A 21,664-nucleotide genomic window follows, 5' to 3' on the forward strand; every position below is an offset into this window, starting at 1 on the left:
AAGGTTTCCATTACATGGGAGTTTCGCTGCTATTAATACTGATGGTTTTGGTCCAATGAGATCATCTGTGTTTGTTGGTACAAGATCAAGGCGACAGACAGAAAGACAGACACTAATGCAGACACAGAATCCTGATCCCTTAACAGCTCGGTGAAAGCATGCGCTTTCAAATTTAGAACAAGACAGGGTTGAGTGACTGAAGAAAAAAGATAAAACAAGAGAGTAGGACAGAGAAAAGTCTTGAGAAATTGCAATTAAAAGTACAAAAAAATAAAAATAAAATAAATAAGCTATTGCAATATCTTGTAATTAAAAATAATACTATTTGTTTTTATAATCATTTTGTCAAAGCACCTTTCCATTGTGCTTTATTAATTTATTAATGAATATCTATCTATCTATCTATATATATATATATATATATATATATATATATATTTATTTATTATTTTTGGTAACAAAACTGTTCTGACTGGGCAAGCTACATCCATTATGATTATCCTTAATAAATCCAATCCAAATCAGAAGATTTTGTTGTCTTTATGATGATGAATAAACTCAAGTATTTTTTAAAACATTGTTGTCTTTTATTATACTTCTGCTGCAACAATATAATAAAACACACCTCAGATATGCATTACACCGAAGAACTCCCCTTAACCAAGGAGAAATCTCTGTTATATACGGCCTCACATGGCTCATGCTCTCATAAACAACACAGCACCTATACAGCTCTCAGTGGATGGTGACCAGACTGTAGAATGAGACTGTGTTTGTGTGAGTATGTGAGGGGGAATGGAAGATGGATGACAGAACAATCCGCTGACTGAACTCGCTGCACTGTGAAAGCCTAAGAAACCTGAGAGCGCTCCGTGTTAGCAGAGCTCCAGTCTAAAATGGCTGCCAGTCGTGTAAACAACCCACAGAATGAAGGGGGCTACATTTCTCCAGTGAGCCGGCCAAGAGCCGCACAGCCCGTGGGTTACAAATTAACCCTTTCTTTCCAACCAGCCAGTGCATCTGCAAACTAAAAACAAAAGGATTGAGTGTGTTTAGTACTCAGTGGTTTTTCATTAAGAATTTGAAGGAGGTCACAAAATGTGTCATTTCATACACCATGGTTATTTGAATGCACATGAAAAAGAAAATAAAAGAAATGAAAGATACAAATATTACACTCCGGCGGGTATTAAGTGGGTTTTCAGTTCAACACTTTAGATCGATCAAGTGAAACCATCCTTGAACAATCCAGCCTGCAAGCTTTTCAAGACAGACGGAGTCTCCATGGTGCCCCATAGTCCATTTTCATGTGCTCAGAAACAACCCCCTGCCCCCCAATCTAGCCCCCCACACCACTACTTCTCCGACGGGAATCTACAGGAAGCTACAACAGGCTCTGGCTCTCAAGGAGGGACTGGCCTTGAAATGCAAATCGGAATTCCATCCGAAAATTGATGTCCTTTAAAAGCTAATGAAAAACATCTGAAACGCTGCCAAAACGGCCCCCTGTTTTACAACCCACATGCCATTAGTCAAGGGTAGACCGGAGCTGCGTCAGTTCCGTGAGGCATATGTTCTTGTATAAGGAACTGCTAAAAAAAATAGAGAAGAGGTTTATTAAATAACAGATGATTCTCAAAAGTGTGAATGTACCAAGAAACTCAAAACTGATCCGGAGGACTGATGGATAATGGATTTAAATCACATTAACAATAACATGCTATTCTGAAATGATTTCTTATTTTCTCTGTGCAAGGAAAGAAAAGCAGCAGCCAAGAAATAAACTAAACGAGGGAGTAGGAGTGAAAAGCAGGAGAAAATCAATTCCCCCTCTGTGCCTTTAATATCAGCAGAAAGAGGGGGGAAGCACACGCCTGCTGTAGCCCGCAGCTTATTTGCGAGGCAGGAATGGAATGTCGGAGATTGCATACATTATGTGCCAAAGAGGCCCTGGGCTATGGAAGATAGTGCTGACATCACCGTCTATAAACGGCTGTGCTCGGAGGCACAGTGAATGAAAACAAAATGGGAATAACCCTTTTGCACATATACCCCCGCCTCCGTTGGTGCTAAATAACAAGAACAAGCGGAGAGAGTTAAATGGCATATCACAGTCAGGAATGCATTTATTACATGGGGGAAAAATACATGGTTGAATGGTTAAAATACTTTTGAATATACTAGTTTAATATGCAAAGACGCTATAACCCATTTGGTAGGCCGATTCCTCAATTGTGGCGTTTGAAAAAAAATATTTTGTTTGTTTGCAACAATGGAATGAGATTTGGGTGGGAATAACAGGAAAACAGTTCTATATGCAATATAAATAAATTGATGCAGTAAGTTAAAATGCTAGCAATGTAGAATCTTAACTTCTAAAGCAGTATGAACAGACTATATAATAGCACAAAACAGCTAACAATATTTCAGAAATTGCAATGAAATATAAGTAGTGCTTGGATTTTGAGATTTCACACTGACAGTAATGAGACATTCTGAGTGTTATTCTACTACTTAAAGAAAACAACACAAAATCAGCTACTAAACAAAAAGACACGAAAGACAAGCATTTCTAAAAACACTAGTGTGCCGAGAGGCAAATGCCGGCACACGCAGGGTTAAAACTGAACCTCTCCGCTCTCTGTGTCTGCACATTCCTGAATAAATGATGTTTTGAACAAGGCTGTTACCATGGGCAACTGTGCACGATGGCACTGCAGCGTAACCTTTAGAGTGGCTGTATTTTTATCCGCTGGAAACTTCTCCCTTGAAGGGAGGGAGAGAGAGAGAGAGAGAGAGAGAGAATTGTGTGTGTGTGTGTGTGTGTGTTATGGGATGAAGGGAAATGGAGGAGGGGAAGAAAAAGCTGGCTTCTCTGGCTAGCAAAGGGTGGACATGCTGCAGTGATTTTACAATGCGACCAAAAACTAATGTTCTGAAACAGACGAGTGACCACATTAGAAATTAATATTCATTCGGAGATGCTCGCTACAACAGATAAATCCAAAATAAAATAGAATGCAAAAAAGGTTCAAATACACCAGTGCGTCAATATAAATGCATCGTAACCACACATACAAATTTATATCTAGCAGAAAAAAGGCAGTGATTAGATTTGTGCTAGCCTTGATATCATTACGGAAAGCATCTCTATCCTTAAACAGCCACTCAAAATAATCCCATGCTATGAGATAACTTAAATCAGCGATTTTAGTCATTAGGAAGTCAATGAGGGGTCTTCTCCTCATCTTTCAGTTGTATGTGTCCCAAAGCATTCCATGAAAAGGTGCAGAATTTAACAAGCACACTCAAGACACCACAGAAGTGTGTGTGTAGTAAACAGGAAGTGAGACCCCCGCCTTCTCTAATGGGTAGGGTCAGTGTATCTGCTTATTTTTTTTCTTTGCATGTGCAATGAAACTTGAAACCCAGGTAATTACAGAGAAAGCCAAGGTCACTTCAAACCCAAGTCAGTTTTAGCATGACAATAGAAGTCCGCTTTATCCTGAACCAGACACCACACCTTTGATTCCTCACAGACAGAGCAGCAGCGACAACATCACTGCAATGCACCACAAAACACGACAACCAAACTCTACACTGGCTTCAGATGGATTATGGATGTATTATACAAAATGGATACATTAATAACAGTATTACACACAAACACAAGTGTATCTATATTCAAACATACATACATACGTGTGTGTGTGTGTGCATACTTTTCGAAAATACATAAAGTGTTATTTATTTAATAACCTGACATGCTGATTAAAATAACATTTTAAAAGTGTTGTACATATCCTTTACAGGACAAAAATAAGAAAATAAAAATAAGTACAAACACACAAACACTAGTTTAGTGCAAAACTGTTCTAGCTCCATCTTAAATTATTTCCATCAACAGGATGTGCACCACAGGCCTCCAGAGAATTTAAGCACAGAGCCCACTTCAGTTAAGATAGCTTGGCATGTGCATTGTTCTCTGACCTTAACGCCCTCCCCCCCGTTATTTGGTCTGGATGCACTTGCATGGCCGGCTGCCATGAATGAATTGTGCCACCTTCTATTTGTCTGTGAAAGAGCATTAGTTTGAGTCATGGCAACAGCCACGCACCAACTGCTTTCCCTCGCTCCCGCAGCCAATGCTAGAGTATGACTGACAAAGTCACATGACCAACCAGCTGAATTCTAAATGAGGAATACATCCCCAGGGCCATCTCAGGCATGTGCAAGCATTTTCCCGCTCCAGCTTTCCTGCCCACACCAAAATACTCTGATATAAGGAGAGAGGGAACAGCTAACAGCTTCAAAATCGAGGCATAACAGATTAAGACACAGTGTGCTAAGAGCAGGGTAATGGTGCGCTATTTAATGCCTCCTGCATATGCAATAAACAGCTTCTATCATGAGCCATTAATGGAACTTGTTGCTAAGGGAGAAATAAAAAACGGCACATATTAAACAAGCACAGCGCTTACCCCATGTGACACCCATCGGGGAGTGCTGTAGAGATGTTTCATGCCCTGTGGCTACATCAAACTTTTGACTTTTTAGGTCAGTGTAACAGGAATACATCTGTCTGGAGCAAAAACAATGACATGAACGCAAAATACATTGACAATAGTCATGAAACTACGGTATATGCTTAGTGTGATACCTGAAACACTGTTACACTTAACAAGAAGAGTACTTTATATTTTTTTAAATAACTTTGACATATTTCAGATTTTAAAAAAATAGCATTGCAAAATGACTCTAAAAAGAATAGTTTGGGTCTTAAGTGAAATAAAGACCTACTAAAAATATATCTTGTTAATTAAACTATGAAAATATGTATATATTCTAAGGAAGCTTAATAAAGCCGACTATTATTTAGAGAAATCTGAAATTAAGGAATTTCACAAACAGACATTAATGCAGAATCCAGATATCAAAGACATATCTAACAAATTCACACGCCACAAAGTGTTAATATCAATGAATTTATTACAATTTACTCAGCTCCAAGGCACGTTACAAGTCTTCTGTTACTACAGAAATATGTATAAACAAACAGAGCATTTCGTTTTTAATTTACAGTATTTTTTGCTCTACTAAAGCATCCGTGCAACTTTAAAGCAAAAAGAGAAAATGAAAACACGTAATAAAATATATATGTATTCTCAGACCACGGGATACAAATTAAAAATCGCTGTTTCAAAGATCATACAAAAAAAACAAAAAAAACAGACGGGATCAAGAAACAAAGAATGCCCTCTCTTAGACTCACTCCATTTGTTATACCTACCACAAAAAAAGTGTTCTTATTAATAAAAAATATTTTTTTTGCTTGGCATTGTACATGTAGATGTGGAAAATAAGTATGACGTTGAAAAAATTTTAACGTTAACTGTAAAAGTGCCGTAAAAAATGTTTCCACACACAGCCTCCTCCTTTGTAGAGGAAAACAATTGTCTCTGTACACTGGACTATTTCTGTAACTTCAATATTCACAACAAGTAGGCTGTGTCTCAAAACCAAGCACACTGCCTCCTTAGACAGCATTTCTGGCCATTCAAATACATCTATAATGCCCATAAATGTTATCTTGGTAGGCATCTCACTAGATTTTAAGACACAACCTTAAATATACTCGCTTCACTTGTTTGTATCTGATGCAGGAAGCATACATTTTTATATTTAAGGGTCTCTTTCTTTCTTAACTTTCACATCCCCGGCTAAAATGGTCGCTATCTCGCCTTGCATGAAAGCCCAAGGCACGTTTGACCCTACCAGGGGACATTTCTCTCCGCTGGGGCAGTACACCTCTCCTGTGGCACCCTGCGCTTTGATGCTCTCCCGGGAACACGGGAAGCAGAATTTGTGGTTGGGCACTGACGGGCACTGGACGAAGTGTGTGTCTTCTAAACGTTCGTGGCAGATAGTACAACACAAAGGTCCGTTGTTGGCCATGGGTGAGTCTGGAATGTTCTGAGGGTGCACCTGATCCATGCCCTGATGCGAACCCGATTGAGAAGGTGTCCCTGTCAGACTGATGTCCCCGTTCCGGGAGGCCAAACGCCGCTGTCCAGACACCGAGGCAGGGGAGACGGGGCTGCTACTGTTGTGTCGGGTGGATGTGGTGGAGTGCACTGAGTTGCTGTCCTTTGGTGAGTGCGCGTTACCCAAAGTGTCTGCGACTGACATGAGCGCAGCCATGGGGGACTGTCCGTTCTGAGGGGCCGATTCTGGTGGGGTGGCTCGACTGGAGTGCACCGACCCCAGGGGCGGAGGACCACCGTGAGAGGCTGCGAATGAGCCAGACGCCATGGTCAGTTTGAGCGCCTCGCTTTGACTCGCCATCCACTGCTGTCTCTGCTGCTCCCCCTCCGCCGAGTCCGGTTCTGGAGAGGCTTTGCGTTTGCGCATTCCGGTCCTGAGCGCGCTGCCCGATGCCACGGCCCGGGGCATGTTGACCAGCGCTGAAGGCAGCAGAGGGCAGCTGGCATCGATGTAAGGCTGGGGCAGCATTTCACCCCCGAGCCCCTCCTTAAAGAAGCGCACAGACTCTGGGAGTAAATCACCCAAGAGCCTCCAGTCACCAGAGCCATGCTTTTTCTCATATTCCAGATATTTGAAGCCAGAGGAAAGCCCTCTGCCAAAGTCTTTCATACAGTCCTGGTACATCTGTTTAGCCACTCCAGACGCACTGGAAAACACATTACCAGATCCACTGGGATACTCAATAAAGATTTTCAGTTCATAGTCCATGCCGTGCTTTGAAATGGCATCGAAGGCAAACACCCTACCTAGAAGGGAATGATCTTTCTTGAACCTCACATCAAACGGAGTGCAATTGGAAAGTGTGATAAGTGTGTCCCTCACTATCTTGGGTTTGCTTGCCCATTCCTCTGCTCTGCTCCTCAAACTTTCACTAAGTTCAGCCAGAGCCTCTGCGTTCCGCTGTTTCTCTTTTAGATCTCTCTCTTGGTCCGTGCTGGACACAGAACCGGGTCTTTTACCTTGCTCGGAGAGCGCGAGCGCCGTTCCGATGCTGGCCGGGGCTGGAGGGGCTCGTCCAGACAAGCTGTGCTGGGCTATACTCGCCGCTGACGGTGGGCCGTTCAGGAGAGTCTGCGGGAGGAGGTTCGGCGGCACGCTCATCTGTCCCGATACTGCCACCATCCCGTGACTCCGACGCGAGTTAGGGCTCTGTCGGTTCAGCTCAGGGGGTCCTTCGTCTGATTTGGGGAAGCCGTTCGGTCCGCCGAGTCCGTTCGGAAGCCTGTGCGCGCCGATGCTGGAATAATCAAAGCGCGATCTCTCGGTTCCGAGCGCGTATCGCTCCAAACCGGGCTGCTGTTGCTGCTGCTGCTGCTGTTTGGACGAGCCGTCCATATGGTTCATCTGCACAGACTCCTTGGATGGAATGCCGGCTTGTGCTTTCACCGCAGACGGCGGAGCGGGACCCGGGGATCTCCCTTCCTGGAAGCCATGAGCCCGCTTCAGATGGCGCGCGGTCTCGATAACAAACTCGATCCGATCTGCGCCCTCGTAGTTCACGCAACCCCTGCACACGGGCTCCGTAAAATCCCAAATCATCGCCCACGGCATGCGCGGCAGGTCGCACAGGTAACACGACTGTCTCCTCGACGAGGAGACCTGCGCCGAAGACATGTTGAGCTGCTCCTCTCGGATCTGTTATACGGTTACTAGGAGGCGAATGCGCCTCTTCTGCTTCTCGGAATGCCACCTGGCTGGGCCGGTGACGTCAGCACCACGTTCCGCAGTTCCTTTTTCTGTTACAAATGACAAGCCACTTGTTGCCACGCGAGTGCGCATGCGCTAACCACTCCCTAACAAATCTTCTGAATGGACCGAGAAACGCGCACCGCCACCATGTATGGCAAGCCGCTTAAACATTTAATCTTCAAAACATACTAATATATATTTTTGTGTTACTAGCACTTAGGTAAATCCAAGTATCTATTCAGTACTTATTCATTATACACTATTTATTTATTTGCTCTTAATCATTATCGCAAATATATTATATATATATTACATTCCATTTTTTTACTGGAAACAAATTGCATTTGTGTGTGTGTGTGTGTGTGTGTGTGTGTGTGTGTGTGTGTGTGTGTGTGATTAGTATCTATAGTACTGGAATAAGAAATTATCACTAGTGACAATTTCTAACTAATGAATACTTAGTAGTGAATCTGTAATAGACACCACAAAGAGATACATGAATACCAGAAAAGCAGAGTCCATACATCATATTATACAATTACATAATAATAAATAAATAAATAAATAAATAAATAAATAAATAAATAATAATAATAATAATAATAATAATAATAATAATAATAATAAATATTAGTGGTAAAAATTATAACTTGTCAATATTGGGTTAATGACTAGTAGCAAAATATATAGGTGATAGTATCTAATGAATAAATATGATAAATCATTATAAATTACTGATTTAATAGATACCCACCACTACTGTAATGAATCCTAGAATCAAATGAAGTTACTAGTGAAATTGAAATGGTATACTAGTCATTAATATATCACATACTATTTACTATAAATGCATACTATTTATTTATGAATATATTAAAAATAATAAAAATAAATAAATGTTCAAGCTACTTGCCATAACTTGTTGGCCAGTTTGCTTGTAGAATACAAGAGCCAGAGTTGTGGGTGGAAAATCTGAGGTATTCATGTTTCTTCAAGAGCGTCTGTTCTTACTGCTTCTAAAATGTCTTTAATGTTCTTAAATGTCTTGATATTCAATACTATTAATAATGCAAGATCATGTTATAAAGATGCTTGCACCAGCAAAATGTGTGTGAATTAAACTAAAAATAAGTATATTGTGGGCATATTTTAAACAAAAGACATTCTTAGTCATATGAAATAACATTTATGCCCCATGATATAAAGACTTCTTTAAACATTGACAATGTTTATATCTACTGCAGATGATCTGATATCATTGTGATGAAATAAATATGATTACTAAAGAATATTTCTAGGGTTTTGCATGGTAGTATCTATCAATCTCTGAATGTTTACCTTAAAAAAGGAAGTTTCGCAGCCCTGCCCCCTAAAAGCCCCTTTCCCATAGTCTATTTTCTGCATAACAACACCCCATAGACGATGCAAAAAAAAACCTCATCCTGTTATACAACAAGACGAGAGAGTGGAAAAACAGAGAGAAGATAAAAAAGGCAAGGGAGGTCTGGAGGAGAGGAGAAATGCCATTTACTGCAATCCCTGCATTCTGCTGGCACGAAAAGAAGCTGTGCTTTATCCAAGCAAAAAATACCAAGTAAGACTGGAGCCAAACCTGAGGACGTGATTTTGTCCCGCCACTGAAGAGTATACATACAGTATAGCAAACATTAAAGAGCCTAAATTTGGATGTCAAAAGTTAAAAATATTCACTACTGATATTACAGGGAGAATGTCTTCCATCTTTTAAAAGTGGGGGAAATTTGCACAGTATTTGTGGTCTGTGTTTGTGACTCGGATGGTGTAAATGAGCCTGATGCCTTTGGTTTGTGCCCCAAATTAACGACACAAAGAAACAGTGTTTGTGCCAATTATCTTCAGTGTTGGAGTGAGTCACTTGACTTTAAAATGAAATCAGGTTTTACTTTGCAAACACTCAAACGTCCTTGTCTGAGACAAGACCATTTGAAGAACTCAAATATTTATATTGGGAAGAAAAATCACTCACTCACCTAATTAAAATGCTTCAGAATATATAACACAAAAATAAATAACTCACATTCTATGGGCAAAAGATTAGGAATCTTTTAGCCAAAATGTAGTCTAAATTTGCAATCTGCCTGTAAAGGATATTTCACCTTCTTTCTCTTTCACTGAGGGATGTGTCCCTGTAGTCTTATCATGAATACAGATCACCCTGAGGCCTGGCACTCTCTCTCTCTTTTACTCTTATACACACACACACACACACACACACACACACACACCCTGAACAGAACATCACCCACCCACCTACCTACACACACACACACACACACACAGAGCCACATACATGTGTGGGTGCACACACACACACACACACTCTGCATGGAAAGTTTTCCATGTTCAGCCTTCCACCAGCTTACCGCAGGGGTTAACTCTCAGCTTCCGCTAAGTGGCTGGCGGGCTGCCAGAGTGAGGGATTCTGGGAAAAGGCGAGCCTTGCCAAGTACAAACTGCCAACATTAAGCAGGCCTGACAGTCTCTCTCCTCCTCCAAACCTGGCAGCCATTCAAAGTGCTCTTTCATTTGAGACGCTGGCGGGCAGCCAGATGCATGCAGATTTACTTTACCTATTCTCAGATGAGCTGATAGAGACCGCCCCGCAGTTGCCATGAGAACCAGAGGCTGCTCGGAGACTTCCCAGAGCTGCTCATGTGTGCACATCTTGTGCTGAACACTCAGTAACCTGCAGATGTATGACTTTCCCTCTCCCTCACTTGTTTTCAGAAGAGACCTAACTGTTACACAGGAATATTGACTTGCAGCTGCTGAACCGTCAGTGGCGGTAGTGAAAGAAAATGTTCTATTTTAAAATGTTTTCCAAAAACTGACAGAAACTGCATTTCAATCATAATTCAGTATGAATACTCAGCCAGGTTTACTGAATAGGACAAATCTGAAGCATTACCCCACATATATGTCAATAAACACTCTTTTCTGCTCCTCTTACAAAATAGATTTCCGATACCTTGATAAATGTATTGAATGATTACCATATTTATGTTAGTCAAAGACAGATATGTCTAGCATATAATTTGCAAATAGTCATTACTCTCTAGCTCACTAAGGCTGCATTTAAAAAATCAAAAATACAGTAAAAACGTAATATTGTTAAATATTAGTACAATTTAAAACAATTGCTTTCTATTTTAACATATTTGAATAGTCATTTAGTCCTGCAATGCAAAGCTGAATTTTCAGCATCATTATGCCAGTCTTCAGTGTCACATGATCCTTCAGAAATCATTCTTATATGCTGATTTGCTGCTCAAGAAACATTTCTTATTATTATCAATATTGACATTGTAGCTGCTTAATAATTTAGTGAAACCATTGTCACACCACACTTGAAATTCATTTATTTGAGATATAATCTTTTGTAACATTACAATTCTCTTTACTGTCACTTTTGATAAATTTAACACACATACACACACACACACACACACACACACACACACACACACATCAAAACAAAATCTTACTGACCCCAGACTTTTAAAACGGAATGCATATAGGCCATTACAAACATATCGGTGAACCACTAATTCATGCACTATTGTAATTATATAAATAGTATTGTATTTACTATTGCACATGTGAAAAAACCCGTCCTAAAGATCCATGGAACTTTTGTTAGTATCAACTGCAGACTGTCTTCTGTGTGCCCCATGAGAGTTCTATAAACTTTCTCCTCATGACAAATTTCTTCAAGGGGGCTCATTTGAATATGCAGACGTAGTGGAGAAAGTGTTCGGAACGAGATCCAAAACCATGTTTGTATTATTGAGAACCTCCCTCGCTACATCACAGGCCAAGAACAAAGACATTCAGTGTTAACCACTAACATCAACGCACTGCTTCTCATACTGTCATTTTGACAAGTTGCGGTAAGCCTCGCGTTCGGGCAAAACACGTGTACTCTTCGTCCATTTCTTAAGTGACACTTGCTTATGGAACAATAGAGGAGATTATTTAAACGAAAAAGACAAGATGGCCTAACCAACCGCCATAAATAAAACAAAAGCATTCCTTTGGCTTGGGAAAACAAGTAGTTATGTAGGTCCACTACTATGGTTACACACTGTGTACGGCGAAACACGAAAGGCCGAGGGTTGTGTGCCTTCCTGCTCTGAAAACAAGATCTATTATTACCTGGACCGCTCTGGTTGGCCGTTGTCGGCTGTTGCCATGGCAAACCTCTTTCCCCCGACAGACTGCAAGGCGCATCTCTCGGGAGATCTCCGGTTATTAGGACTCCGGTCCTGAAGTCTGCCATTTCCTGCAAAGAGAGAAGCTATCACAAGGATCAGCCCGGGCACCAGACACCTGCCGCAGTCAGCAGTCCAGCTCACCATGCCAGAACACACACCGCTGTGGGCCTACGACTCTAACAAGGCCCCGTGTGTTTCAGCTAGTCATCAATTCTGCACAAATCCAGCATGCTGCGCCAATAACCCGGACCATAAATACATGATACGTGCCAGGCATTTCTGAACACAAGCGAGCAGTTATTCTTTCGCTATTCTTGCAGTTTGTCAGCCCATGACTGTAAATGGAAAAAGTCAAACCGAGCACATGGAGGGGGGAAACCTCATATTGTGCAAATGTAAAATATCCCTGTGCTCTTTCCTGAGCCCTATTAGGAGGCCAGAGAGTGGAATGTTCTTCTTGCGGCACTGTGGAATGCAGACGAAAGGAAGTAAAGCTATATAAATACGCAAGACATGGATCTCTCAATCCTCCAAAAACAACAGTAGAGCTCCTGACCGTAATCATTTCCTTAAGGTCAAAAAGGCACTGTGAGGAGGGCCTCCTCCTACAACTGGAACAACAGCAGCACTGCCATGCGCGCCTCTAGTGGGCCCCAGTGTCTGGCTAACAGGGAACATGAGGCCTTCAAGCTTCTTGAATACGGTTAAATGAGCAGCTAAAGTCCCATGACTCAATGCAAACAAAGCCTCTTGTATCGCAGACCCTATGCGCCGTGAGAGAGCAAACAGACATGCAAAAACAATCATCGCCGTTAACGACTGCAACAAAAAAGCTGTACTGTAAAATGTCTGGTAATTCGACCCACATCAGCTCAGTCGAATAACGAACATGAAACATTTCAAAATAATACTGTACAGTATATCAATCCAGTCTCCAGAGTCACTTGATCTTTCAGAAATCCTTCTAATATGTTGATTTGGTGCTTTTATTTGGTGAATAGTTTCAAATAACAATTTCTTTTTACATTATTATTGTCTTTACTCTCACTTTTTATACATTTAATGCATATTTGCTGAATAAAAGCATTTTAAAAAATCAATTTACATACTGAAATGACTGAATACTGTCACTGCACCCCGGAGAGAAAACAATTTTAACAAACATTTTAATAAACATATATTAAAACATGGAAAACAAATCAATAGCTTCAATAACCACACTCTAGCAGTCATAATGTTTTGGTGTGTTCTGGGAGTGTCTGTGACAGATGCAAACAAAAGCTCCTGACAGGTCTATATCCGACGGTTGCCAGTGTTACTGCACTGATTCCGATCCCCTTTCCCAGCTGCCCCATGACGTCAAACCCACACACGTCCACAGCTGCAAAACATCAGCTGTAATATTGGGAGCCGAGGCTGCATGGAGATCCATTCTGCTGCCTTTATAATTACTCCAAACGTAGAGCCGTAAACAATAGTCAGCATTTAACGTAGAGCTGGCACCTCACCAAAGGCTGGATTCTCGTAATAGTGCTGCCAGACACACAATGCCAGACTGCTGCCCGTCGGGAGCATGGCTCTTAAATATGGCATCGTGCTAGTGAACACCTAAGAACCATGTGCATGTTAAACTCACCAGAGACACTAGGAAACTGGCATTAAAGAGCAGGGGTGTGCAGGTTTTTCTGTACCGCATTAAGTGCATTATTGGGCAAAAAGAACCATAATACATTTGAACGCTCTACAGAGGGGCGGATAGCTTGTATTTGCTGCTCTATTAAGTTGTGATGCACGGCATGTGACCCACCCCCTAGTGCGCATCAACGTGACGGAGGTCTCGGCAGGTAAGGGCACTGGCTAATAATAAAGTCTGCCATTTAAACCGGAAAGGGCATCCCTGTGGGGGGCAAACAGACTCTCCAAGCATCTTCTGGTTGATGTGGAACTAGTGACAAGAAGCTTTCTAGCATTCAAAATGTACAGTGAACACATTAGGATCACAATGTAGGTCATGTTGTTAATAAAACATGCAGTATATATATATACACACATGCACAGTGTAGGTGAATATAGATTTATCTGCTCTGCTTAGCCTTAAGAATCAAAGCATTATTATATATAATATTATTATAATATACACTTTGTAACATATACTCCTGTCAAAAGGTTTGGAATCCATAACATTTTAAAGAAAAATATTCTTCATCGAATATTTCTGAAAAATATGTATCACAATTTCTACAAAATTATTAAGCAGCATAACTGTTTTTAACATTATTAATAATAACTGTATCTCGAGCATCAGCATATTAGAATGATTTCAGTGATGAAAATTCAGCTTTGCATCACAGGAATAAATTAACAATAATTCACAAATTTACAGTACTTTGCTTTATACAAATAAAATGGTTATACATACTACATACACAAAACATTTATAAAATCAGATCATTTTAAAGATACAGCAGATCTCCACACAGTGTTGTCTAGTACGAGCTAAAATGTCTACCCATAAATCTTTGATGAGGTAAGACCGCGGGAATTGCTGGTGAGGGCATCTACAATATTCATAACCCTTAATGTAAAATCTGCAGGTTTCTCTACTCATTACTACATGATTTGACTTCGGTTTCAACTATTTGATTTTACCATCTTCACTACCGGTTTGGACACATTTGACTGACCTAAAGGCTAAATGAATAAAAAAGATGAAAATAGAATTACATTTCAATCAGTGACTGCAGTGTCAGTTGGCCACTGTTGTATATATTTTTTCTACATCTTGTATAACTACAATAGATGCTGTTTTATGACCTAATATTATTTTGAGTGACTACATGGAATATTTAAGCTTTTTTTTTTTTTTTTTTTTTTAACATTAGTCAGACCACAGGACCATTAAAGTGAACAGCACAAATGCTATAAGATGACTGTAAATTAAAATAAAAAGGTGACTGGTTACAGCTAGCAATTGACCAATGTTTGGCACAATATTTTTAAAATATTCAGGATGATTGTGTTTTTTAATTGTTATAGCCAAACTGGTTTGGCATGTTGATTATTGGACACATAAAATTACCTGAATCATATCGGTCATAATATGCTAAATGCTAAATTTAGCTTATGACCAAAGCGTACATAAGCTCAGATAATTAACCCAGTTCTAACACACCTATTTTCCTGGAGGATTACTCATGAACGAGTGAAAATAAAAGCATTCTCTACACGACACAACATCTCACGAGGCTACAGATTTCTCCACGTTTTAAATTCTGCTTTGATTATGTCTGTGAGAAACAAAAGGAAGGTTGGCTAAAAATAGCCTGTTTCAATGGAGAGAGAGAACGGTCTGACAGCTGGAGAGATGGAGCAATGCTGCCACAGAAATATTCGGGTTGCCATGATGACTAGATTGATGCACACAAGTGACAAAATGGAGTTTGTAGCAAAACACATCGTACTGCAGAATGCACACGTCCCTGGCAAAACAACAACCTGCTGGTTCCCTGAGTTTACATTAAATTCCCTAAATTTTACATCAAAGTCAATGGAATAGTCAATCAGGAAGAGTGCACTGAGTGTGTATGCAAGTCAAAAAACAGACAGAACTGGCGATTTTAAAGAGAATTTTCACACTCCAGGAAAAATACACACTGAAAAACTCCAAGCCATAATTAACTCTCTGTTCGCCCACATACATCCATCAATGCGAGCCTGAGAATACAGCTCCAGCGTCTGGGAAAGCAATCTGGCATTCATGTGGGAGACACGGAGGGGGCTGTAGCAGCCGACGGATTCGATTCAGGTGGGAAAATTCTCCCAGGTTTCAGACGGCTGGGCTTATGTCAGTGACCCCATCTCTGAGCTCACATCTCGCAGCTAAATTACCAGCGAATTGAAAAAAAAGGGGAAAGAGGGAGGCGAAATGGAAAAGCAGGAATGTTTGTGATAAGAAAGTAAGGCCTAGTCTAGTATTCTCACGGTTGCACAACATTGTGTAGTGTAATTCGGCTCTACAGTGGCCTGTTTAATGACGCGCACTACTTAAAGACACTAAAGCAGCTGTGTTGCCAGGTCAGCTTGTGCTAACATGCCCGAAGCTTTTCCAATAACAAACCTGGGCTTTTTCCGACGGGAGCACAACAGTGTGACTGAGGCGAACAGCTTCAACTGTTCGTATTTACACAGCTGTTCGGCGGTGACACGTCTTTCAACAACTGCTTTTTGCCTTAATTGGTTTTTAGTGCAAAAGCGAGTCTTCAATCCAATCCGGAGGAGTGACAGATTGGTTGAGTGATGGTGTCTAAAGGGAAAAAGCACGTTTGGGGATAAATGACTGGTTTTGGAGTTTGAGAACATGAGGTTCTGGGCTGAGCTGATCATTGTTGCATCTTAAACAGGAAACTAAAGGCAGGCGGTTTCTTGGCGGAGGCGAAGCACAATGGATTCCAAAGCCTGGAGCCATGGATGCAACAATGCATGCCATTCGAAAGTAGTGATAAGACGAGACTTAACCAAAAACAATATGCTGCAAAATATGTGCAGCAGTAATTAATTCAATTGCTCTGCCTACTTTCCAAAAAGTAGACCATATTATATTACAATCAGATAAAGCTAAATATATTTTGCATGTGAATAAATTAATCAATAATAATAATAACAAAAGAGCTATTAATTAATTGCACAGTATCCTTAATTTTCCAAAATTTTGATATACTGTTCCATATAAATTAAAAAAAGAATTCTAGAATGATATTAGGAAGCTTTAAATATCAATCACCCAGAAAGTCTTGGAAGATATTAAAAAACAATATTGTTATGAATTATCATTACCTCTGATTAATCCAAAATCTACACTGAAATGATATAAAGGCAGTGGAAATGTTTTTTTTTTTTACTGTTAAGTTCTGTTTGTGGTGCAAAAGCAAAACGTCAGCAGTGACACTACTGCCATCAAGTGGTTTCAACAGTCTAAGACTGATAAAATAATAATAATAATGAATAACCAATGAACAAATTGTCCAAAAAAAATCACTTCAGGACTATGCTTTTTATGACTATGCCCTAAGCTCCCATGCTTAGGCAGACTGCAGAATGCTTGCACTGATCTTACTGGACCCTGGTAGCTTTGAACCCTTCTTTACAAAAGCTATTGCAAGGGGTGCCTTGATGTTATTTTGACATTTACTAGTTCTCTCCTGCTCCAAAATATCAGTAAGGACTGTTAGGACTTTGTCATGGCGCCATCTGTATCTGCCCTGAGCAAGCGCTGTGCTGCAACCTGACAAGACATGGTCCATTGTTCATTTCTGCCCACAGAGCGTGCACAGAGGGTCATCTCTCAGCCCCCATCTGTGGAGGTTCACAGGGGAAGGAAGGGTGTCATAAACGGCCCTCAGTAAAAAGGATATTCGGTATGGCTCCAGCCTCCAGAGATCATTCCATGACACCTTCTGCTTGGGGAGATCCCACCGAATCAAGGCACCCTGGGATCCAAGTTCCACTGGTTTTGTCATTCTTTGCTCATCCTCTAGATCCCTTACTTCTGCCTGGATCATGGCTTTTCTTTCCACCAAGTTGGATTTTCCCCACCTATAAAGTGGGACATACCTAGGCCTTGCCTTCCTACACAGGATACACCAATGACGTCTTTGAGCTATACATATATATATATATATATATATATATATATATATATATATATATATATATATATATATATATATAAATCAAAAAGAGTGACATTTATTTTAAGAAAGCACAAGCAGACATTTCAATGAAATTGTTTCACAAATGTTTAAAAATGAAACAATAATGTTCCAAATGCCTTGCACACTTTCTGGTTGTCAAATATTGCTTATAAAATTAACTACACCTGTGGTTATTCTGCTAAGATATCTGTGAAATTAATGCGAATTGACTGATATCCATGGAAATAACCCGAAAACCAATTGGTTAGAACTAATTGAAAAAAAGTGTCTTGTAAAATTTAAGCTAGTTCTGAGAAAAGCTGTTGCCATATTTTTAACCCTTATGTAATGTATTGTCAAGTGTAACTCATCCATCCAAAATTCCCAAATACTAATGATTAATCAGTTCCAATATATATTTAATAAAATTTTATGTCATGGTTATTTATTAAGACAGTTTAGCTTTATGGCTATTATAGATTTTAAAAATACAAATATATCTGTGAATACCAGTCTTTCATTTATGTTATTAGGCTACAGTAAATCCCTACTTTGTTTCGTAGTATTTTAATGTGATATTTAAATGATGTTTTATATCAGCTGTAAATCCAGTTATTTTCAAAGAGTCGATTATTGCTTACAACACAATTTCATAACCGTGATCTTAGAAACTATATCGTGAATGCAAGACAGATTACAAAATAAAAGTCTGTCTTTGCTTTGTTTTGGTCTTGCAAGTCTTGACAATGCTGCCCCCATTTGGTCTTTATAAGAATATATTTGATCTGGTTAACACGATAAATAAATGATTATTTATTTTTGCCCTTTGCTTTGACTTTACATTTTATTTATTTATTTATTTTTATTTTTTTATTTTACTTTTTGTGCAGTAATAAATCTAAGGAATTGTAGAAGATGCATTTTACACTGTACGACAAGTAATCATATCAAAAACGACTAAACACGTAAAATGCCTGTTTTACAATATTTAATATTGTAAGATAAGATGCTAATATAAAGCATTTAAATAATCAAAAGAAGAGATGCTTGTCTTTGTGTATTGTGTCTTTACATTTTCAACAAGATGTGTATTACAGACAAAGGTATATGTATAAAATTATATGAAAAATGTAATAATATATTGAATGAAATACAAACAAAAAATCTTAATCTTACTTTGAAGTTCAAAGGATTTGAATTCTATTCCTTCATTTTATTTTATTTTATTTTATTTCATTTCATTTCATTTCATTTCATTTCATTTTATTTTATTTTATTTTTTTGTGCAGTAATAAATCTAAGGAATTGTAGAAGATGCATTTTACACTGTACGACAAGTAATCATATCAAAAACGACTAAACACGTAAAATGCCTGTTTTACAATATTTAATATTGTAAGATAAGATGCTAATATAAAGCATTTAAATAATCAAAAGAAGAGATGCTTGTCTTTGTGTATTGTGTCTTTACATTTTCAACAAGATGTGTATTACAGACAAAGGTATATGTATAAAATTATATGAAAAATGTAATAATATATTGAATGAAATACAAACAAAAAATCTTAATCTTACTTTGAAGTTCAAAGGATTTGAATTCTATTCCTTCATTTTATTTTATTTCATTTCATTTCATTTCATTTCATTTCATTTCATTTCATTTCATTTCATTTTATTTTATTTTATTTTATTTTAATTAAGGGATCTTATTTGTTACGAAAGTGCCGAATCTGCCGATGTGAAGCAGCGGGTATCTGTTCTGTGCTCACATGTCCTTCACATCCTGAGCGCTGATAGCTAAGGTAGTAGCTTTACTGTTTTGTTTTAATTTGCTTTGCTTTTAGGTTTAATTATAGTCTAAAATTTGTTTATTATAAAGCGTTTATTAAAGCACTTATTTTGCAAGGCATTTATCGCACATTTAGTGTTATAAATGTACATGTGATATCCTGAAGCTAATGGCTAATGTAGCCACTCAACATCATCACCATTATTGAACTGTGAGGCCAAAAAGAACATGTTTATTTAGGCGGAATTTCTGGGTTAAATGCTCTTGGTGTGAGTAATGGTATTTCATTTCATCCACAGCATCCCAATTTATTATAACTATGGCAGCTCAGGTCAACGAATCAGACCAGATCAAACAGGTAAGACACATTTATTATCTGTTTTCAGTTTTGAAATAATTAAATGACTATTTAATTGTCCATCTTCGTATTTTGCAGTTCAAAGAATTCCTGGGAACCTACAATAAACTGACAGAGAACTGCTTCATGGACTGTGTTAAGGATTTCACCACAAGAGAGGTCAAGCCAGAGGAGGTGTGGGGTTATATTGTGATCACGCCTATATTTCTTCAAGATATCTTATACAGTGGCATGGGACAGTTTGGGAACCCCTTGCAGAATCTGTGAAAATGTGAATAATTTTAACAAAATAAGAGAGATCATACTAAATGCATGTTATTTTTTATTTAGTACGGTCCTGAGTAATTGAGGTACTTAAACACACAACTATTAAAAAAGGATCAAAAATGCTCCAGAAGGAAACAAGATGCATTAAGAACTGGGGGATGAAAACTTTTGGAATTTGAAGATCAGGGTAAATTGTACTTAATTTGAGTTCTGGGATACATGTATCTTCTGTTGCCTACGAAGGGCAGAACTAAATGGAAAAAATTATATTTCAACAAAATAAGGAAAATTTGGCCATCTTCATCATGTTCAAAGGTTTTCACCCACCAGCTCTTAATAATGTATCGTTTCCTTCTGGAGCATTAGTGAATGTTTAAACCTTTTTTAATAGTTGTATTTGAGTCCCTCAGTTGTTCTCAGTGTAAAAAGATCATGTGTCAAAATCATACAGTCACTGCTGGAAAGGGTTCAAATAGGCAAAGATGCTGGAAAAATGAAGAATCTGCAGGACCTTAATTTTTTTGAAGAACAGTTTTCAGTTTAACTGTCCAGAACAAACAAGGGACTCATGAACAACCATCACAAAACAGAAAGACAGTCGTGGATCATCAGGTAACAGCACACAGGATTAAGAACCAGGGTTCCCAAACTTTTGATTGGGGTTATTTTAATAATTTCAGCAATTTTGTGTTGTGGACTAAATGTAAACACATTTTATGTACAATATATTACTCAGGACAATACTAAATAAAAAATAACATGCATTTAGTATGATCTTTATTTTGTTAAAATAATTAACATTTCCACAGATTCTGCAAGGGGTTCCCAAACGTTTGCATGCCACTGGAAGTCCTTTTGAAATAAAAATGAAAATACTAATCGAACTGGATTCTGATGTAACTTTCCTTTCAAGACTTCATGTTCTGAGAGCTGCTTGCAGAAGTATCTGAAGATGACGCAGAGGATCTCCATGCGCTTTCAAGAATACCATATCCAGCAGAATGAAGCGTTGGCTGCTAAAGCCGGTTTGTTAGGACAGCCACGATAATCATCTGCTGCTGGACTGAACTCCAGACCATTACGCCAGGCTCTGTCTATTCCAGCATGGAGCAGGGCTCTCCAAACCGGAGCCGCAGGGCAGAGGACGCAGACACTGGGAATAATGATAGAAGTCCTGTAACGTCTGCCGGCTCTGGATCATTGGGAATTTAGTCCTCCCAAAGGACAGACACTCTCGTTTTGACCATTATGTTGGTCTTCCATAAAAAACATGTTTGTGTGGTTCAAAATAAAATATTAGTCAACTCTTAATATTCAGTCTCGTTCGTGTAAAATTTAGCTAATGGAAAAAAAAGAAGCTTTAAGGTAATCCTTCACCTAAAAATGGAAATATGCTACATTTTCTCACCCTCACACCATCTGAGAAATGTAGCATACATCATTACACCAGTCCTCTGCAGTGAATGGGTGCCGCCAGATTGAGAGTCCAAACAGCTGACAAAAGCATCACAAGTAATCCACATGACTCCAATCTTGTTGAGTGAAAAGCGGCATGTTTGTAATAAATCCATCA

General features: G+C 39.1%; 2 protein-coding genes across 2 annotated transcripts; one reads left to right on the plus strand and one right to left on the minus strand.

Moving 5' to 3' along the window:
• Window positions 1-4,966: 4,966 nt before the first annotated feature.
• On the minus strand, window positions 4,967-7,928 carry LOC113060951 (interferon regulatory factor 2-binding protein-like). Its single transcript, XM_026230216.1, has one exon. The coding sequence runs from the start codon at window positions 7,657-7,659 to the stop codon at window positions 5,683-5,685; it is 1,977 nt and encodes a 658-aa protein (XP_026086001.1). The 5' UTR covers window positions 7,660-7,928; the 3' UTR covers window positions 4,967-5,682.
• Window positions 7,929-19,400: 11,472 nt separating this feature from the next.
• On the plus strand, window positions 19,401-21,361 carry LOC113060952 (mitochondrial import inner membrane translocase subunit Tim9-like). Its single transcript, XM_026230217.1, has 4 exons — window positions 19,401-19,479; window positions 19,766-19,824; window positions 19,903-19,998; window positions 21,005-21,361. The coding sequence occupies exons 2-4, from the start codon at window positions 19,786-19,788 to the stop codon at window positions 21,137-21,139; spliced, it is 270 nt and encodes an 89-aa protein (XP_026086002.1). The 5' UTR covers window positions 19,401-19,479; window positions 19,766-19,785; the 3' UTR covers window positions 21,140-21,361.
• Window positions 21,362-21,664: the final 303 nt, after the last annotated feature.

The sequence above is a fragment of the Carassius auratus genome, chromosome 42 (genome assembly GCF_003368295.1).
Source record: "Carassius auratus strain Wakin chromosome 42, ASM336829v1, whole genome shotgun sequence".
In the NCBI taxonomy this organism is placed as follows: Eukaryota; Metazoa; Chordata; class Actinopteri; order Cypriniformes; family Cyprinidae; genus Carassius; species Carassius auratus.

Excerpts from the sequence above, each read along its gene's own strand:
- LOC113060951 (XM_026230216.1), bottom strand. The coding sequence starts at position 7,659 with ATGTCTTCGGCGCAGGTCTCCTCGTCGAGGAGACAGTCGTGTTACCTG.
- LOC113060952 (XM_026230217.1), top strand. The coding sequence starts at position 19,786 with ATGGCAGCTCAGGTCAACGAATCAGACCAGATCAAACAG. Across the intron at positions 19,825-19,902 it reads AATCAGACCAGATCAAACAG|TTCAAAGAATTCCTGGGAAC; the intron begins GTAAGACACATT and ends CGTATTTTGCAG. Across the intron at positions 19,999-21,004 it reads GAGAGGTCAAGCCAGAGGAG|ACTTCATGTTCTGAGAGCTG; the intron begins GTGTGGGGTTAT and ends TTTCCTTTCAAG.